The sequence below is a fragment of the Apteryx rowi genome, unplaced genomic scaffold, assembly GCF_003343035.1.
Source record: "Apteryx rowi isolate R43461 unplaced genomic scaffold, aptRow1 scaffold_83, whole genome shotgun sequence".
NCBI classification, from domain to species: Eukaryota; Metazoa; Chordata; class Aves; order Apterygiformes; family Apterygidae; genus Apteryx; species Apteryx rowi.
The window spans coordinates 1,017,119-1,022,166 of record NW_020451127.1 but is presented as its reverse complement, the minus strand read 5'-3'; the positions used below and the strand labels follow the sequence as shown (position 1 = coordinate 1,022,166).

Here is a 5,048-nt window from a genome sequence, read left to right as displayed (position 1 = left end):
CGGTTATAGCCCGGTACGGCACGGTTATAGTCCGGTATAGCACGGTTATAGTCCGGTACAGCACGGTATAGCCCGGTACGGCACGGTTATAGCCCGGTATAGCCCGGTATGGCATGGCATGGCACGGTTATAGCCCGGTATGGCATGGTACAGCATGGTCATAGCTCGGCATGGCGCAGTATAGCCCCGTATGGCATGATACAGCATGGTTATAGCTTGGTACGGCATAGTTATAGCCCGGTATGGCACAGTATGGCACGGTATAGGCTGCTATAGCACAGTATAGCCCAGTATGGCACAGTACAGTATAGCCCAGTATGACACAGTACAATATAGCCCGGTATGGCATGGTATAGGTTGCTATAGCACAGTATAGCCTGGTACAGCACAGTACAGTTTAGCCCGGTATGGCACAGTATGGCATGATATAGGTTGGTATAGCACAGTATAACCCGGTATGGCACAGTATGGCATGATATAGGCTGGTATAGCACAGTATAGCCCAGTATGGCACAGCACAGTATAGCCCGGTATGGCACAGCACAGTATAGCCTGGTATGGCACGGTATAGCCCAGTATAGCCCAGTATGGCACAGCACAGTATAGCCCGGTATGGCACGGTATAGCCCAGTATAGCCCAGTACGGCACAGCACGGTATAGCCCAGTATGGCACAGTATAGCCCAGTACGGCACAGTACAGCCCTCTACGGCACGGTTCGGCACAGCACGGCCCGGCACAGCCCGCCCTGCCGGGGGGCTCGGAGCCGGTGCAGGTGCCGCCGCGGAGCCGGTTCCCCCCTCCGGAACGCCGGCGAGCGGTGCCGAGCCGAGCCGGATCCGCGCCGCCCCTTTTCCCGGCGGGCGCCCAGCGCGCCCCGTTGGCCCCCAAACGCCCGGCAGCGCCGCCGCCGATCCGTCTTTGTTCGGAGAAGGAAGCCGCCGCTCGCCGCCCGCTCCCAAACTTCCCGCCGCTTCCCGGCTGCGTTTTGGGCCGCGGCTCCCGGCAGGTGGCTGCCTGTGGGGGGGACGCCGTTCCCGCGGGAATGCCGCCCCGGCTCCGCGGCCTTCCCCGCTCCGACCTGGCTTCGGGGGCTGAATGGCCAATTCCGGGTGGATGGGAGCGGAGCGGCTGGTTTTTCGGGACCAGCGGAGGCACCTTGGCATTTCGGAGCCGGGCGGCRAACCGGCTCTTTCCCGTGAAAAGCGTGGTGTCCGCCAGCGCTCCGCGGGAAGGGGTTTTTTCCATGAGAAAAGCCGTTTTAAGGGCTCGCCGAGGGGTCGCTCAGTTCGCTCCTTAATTATCCCTGCGGCAGCACCCGCCGGCCGGGATAACCAGCCCRGAGCGGAGAGGGCAGTTGGAGGAGACAGGGGGATTCCCACAGGCCACGCCGCATCCTGGGATGCATGCTCCTGCCTGGACACGGCTCCAGAGATGGCTGCTTCCCGGCACGGCCTCCACGCTCCGGCTGCTGAGGAGTTAAAGCACCCCCCCACCCCCCTCTTCCCGGTGTTTTTTTTTTCCCAGCTCAAGGTGATCTGCTTGATTTTTTTCCGTTTCCCGACTCCAGCGGGGAGCGCCAGGCACGTGCCGGGCTCCGTAGCCTAGGAAACGCARCGGCGCCGGGATGCACGGCTTTGCTGGCCGCCCGGCGGGGGCGGCGGGGGGGTTTCCCTATCCGTCGCCTTTCCGCATCCCATCTCCGCCGGCCCGGCATCCCGTCGCCTTTCCGTGTCGCATCCCGGCTCGCTCCACCGCTTCCGGCCCTCAGATTCCCCCGTCCTTTCTGGAAGGGGTCGGGATGACGTCCTGGTGCGACCCCATTCCCAGCTGGGAACGGGGGATTCCCTGCTGGGGGCAGCTCCGGCTTCGCATCCGGTTTYGCCTTCTTTCCGTGGCCCCGCGTTAATCCATGGAAGCGCCGGCAGTGAAGCTGGCCGGCTCGGGAGTTAATTAATTCCCCGCCGTTAATTCTTGATTGCTCATCAGCAGGAGTTTAGCGAGAGGACCTGAGCCGGCGAATGCCGGGAAAAGGCATCGGATTAGCTCGATATCCGTAACTTCCTTGGGCGCCYGCCTTGCTGCCGGGTGGCTTCTTGTTGAGGAGCTCCGGAGACGCTGCGGGAAATGCCAAAAGGATCCAAACCAGCTAGGATCGACCTCCAAACGCGTGTGTACGGATGGGTCGGGAATCTGTCCCCTCCGGCCAGGAGTTGTCCCGCTGATGGGCTCTTCGGGATGGCGATCCGTACCGAAAGCCCGTTGTCCTTCTTCCCGCCAGCGTGCCACATCCGATCGGCGTTTCGGCACCGGCAACGGATGCGTTGCCTCTGGCGGCTTTCAAATAGGGCGGCGCTCCGGGGGGGAGCCGGCCGCGTGCCGGGGGCGCCGGGTGCCGAGAGTCCCAGCGGCGAAGCGGAGCTCGCCGAAGCTCCGGCATGGAAGGATTGTAGGGATACAAGGGCCGTTCCCATGCGGCAACGCGCCGGCGAGCCCGGAAGCCACCGAACAGGCTCTGCGAGCCGGCAGCCGGCTGGGCCGGGTACCCGGCGGGGGCGGCCGGTGCCGGGCCGGGAGCGCGGAAAGACAGCGGCGCTGGGACGGAGCACTGGGATGGGAGCGTGCGGGAAGACGGCGGCGCCGGGATGGGCCGCCAGGTTCGGAGCACGCGGGAAGATGGCAGCACCGGGATGGAGCACTGGGCTGGGAGCGCGCGGGAAGACAGCAGCACCGGGATGGAGCACTGGGCTGGGAGCGCGCGGGAAGACGGCAGCACCAGGATGGAGCACCGGGCTGGGAGAGCGCGGGAATATGGCAGTGCCGGGACGAAGCACCAGACTGGGAGCATGCAGGAAGACGGCAGTGCCGGGACAGGCCGCCAGGATGGGAGCGTGTGGGAAGACGGCGGCACCAGCACGGAGCACTGGGCTGGGAGCACACGGGAAGACAGCGGATGGAGCACTGGGCCGGGAGCACGCGGGAAGACAGCGGCACCGGGACGGGCCACCGGGATGGGAATGCCGCTATTGCTCCTCCTGGAAGCCGCTTTTATTTCGGCGATTTTGGAGTTTTATCCCAGCCGGAGGCAGCGCGCTCAGCACGGTTCCCGCACTCCGCCACCGGGACACTTCCCAGGTTCCCATGCCTCGCGGGAAAGGCCACGGGGCTCCCTCAGAACCGTGGGCCTGGGACCACAGATCGGGATGCTCGTGCCAACCGGGCCCCACGGAAAGCCAGGGCTCGGAAGCGAGCGGCCCCTCGCGAGGCGGCGCGGGAGGAAACGCCGTTGGGGCTCCGGGTGACTTGGCATTTCCTGACTTTTTTTTATTTTTTCACCCAAGACCTTTAAAAACAACAAAAAAAAAAGAAAACACCCGGAAAAAAGAAAATAACAACCCCCCCTCCGGCGCGGTTTTGCCGCTCGCTCGCGTTTCCCCTCCCCTCGGCCGGCGCCCGCCTCTTCCCGGAGCGGCAGCRGCTCCTCGGCTCGGCTCGGCTCGGCCGCGCGTCCACCTGCCGCGGCAGGCAATGGAGCCGCCGTGCCGCCAGGTACCGGCGGGAAAGGCGGCGCACGGAGAGGGAGGTTTGGCTTCGGATGCTCCGCCTGGGATGGGGCGATGCCGGGAACGGGGCGCTGTGGGTGCACCCCGCCGCCGCGGCTCCGGGGCAGAACGCCGCGCGCGGCCTCGACGGGAGGGCGCCGGGGTCGGGTTCGGCTTCGCGGCATCCGGTTTTTTCCGCTTTTTCACGTCCGTCGGGTGCCGAAGGAGCCGGGGCTGGAGCAGGCGGGCGGGTGGGTGCCGGGTGCCCCGGGGATGTGGGTGGCCGAGTTTCCCTCCGGCACCGGGATGCTCTGGGACAGCCCTGGAGAGGGGACGGTCCCTGCGGGTGTTCGGAATGCTCCGGGGTGCTGCGCGGGAATGCGGGACGCTCCAGGGCGCACAGGGACACGGGATGCTCCAGGGTGCTGCAGGGGCACATTGGCATGCAGGTCACCCCAGGGCGCCACATGGGGTGCACAGGGATGTGGGTCACCCTGGGGTGCCACGCAGGGTGCACGGGGACACGGGTCACCCCGGGGTGCTGCACGGGGTGCACAGGGACACGGGTCACCCCGGGGTGCTGCACGGGGTGCACGGGGACGTGGGTCACCCCGGGGTGCTGCACGGGGTGCAGAAGGATGTGGGTCACCCCGGGGTGCCACGTGGGGTGCACGGGGACATGGGTCACCCCGGGGTGCTGCACAGGGTGCACAGGGATGTGCGTCATCCCAGGGTGCTGCACGGGGACACAGGGCACCCTGGGGTGCTGCACGGGGTGCACGGGGACGTGGGTCACCCCTGGGGTGCCACACGGGGTGCACAAGGATGTGGGTCACCCCTGGGTGCTGCACAAGGTGCATGGGGACGCAGGTCTCCCTGGGGTGCCACATGGGGTGCATGGGGACATGGGTCACCCCAGGGTGCTGCACGGGGTGCACAGGGATGTGGGTCACCCCAGGGTGCTGCACAGGGTGCACAGGGACATGGGTCACCCCAGGGTGCTGCACAGGGTGCACAAGGATGTGGGTCCCCCCGGGGCGCACGGGGACGTGGGTCACCCCAGGGTGCTGCACAAGGTGCAGAGGGATGTGGGTCACCCCTGGGGTGCCACACGGGGTGCAGAGGGATGTGGGTCACCCCGGGGTGCTGCACAGGGTGCAYGGGGACGTGGGTCACCCCWGGGTGCTGCACAGGGTGCACARGGATGTGGGTCACCCCGGGGTGCTGCACGGGGCGCATGGGTCACCCCTGGGTGCTGCGCAAGGTGCACAGGGACGCGTGTCACCCCCAGGGTGCACAGGGCGGTGCGTCCGTGCGCGCGCGCGGCGGAGGCCGGGTGTGAATCACGGTGTTGCACAACCCGCGCGGCCTCGCGGTTGTGAAACGGTGCCGGCTGCCTGCGGGTTCCCYGGCCGGGCGGCACGCTGGCTGCTGATTGGCTGCTGGTTGTTTGTGGGGCAGGTGCTCCGCCTGCTGATTGGTCGGCTGCTCCAGGGGGTTGGGCTGT

The 5,048-nt window shown here is 66.5% G+C and overlaps 1 protein-coding gene across 2 annotated transcripts in view; it reads left to right on the top strand.

Moving 5' to 3' along the window:
- Window positions 1-3,485: 3,485 nt before the first annotated feature.
- The window catches only part of NBEAL2 (neurobeachin like 2), a 25,206-nt gene continuing 23,643 nt past the window's right edge, over window positions 3,486-5,048 (top strand). For both annotated transcript variants that reach the window (XM_026089798.1, XM_026089799.1), the window contains exon 1: window positions 3,486-3,548. In XM_026089798.1, coding sequence (XP_025945583.1) covers window positions 3,528-3,548 — 21 coding nt within the window. In that variant the 5' untranslated portion in view covers window positions 3,486-3,527. The remainder of the gene's footprint in view (window positions 3,549-5,048) is intronic.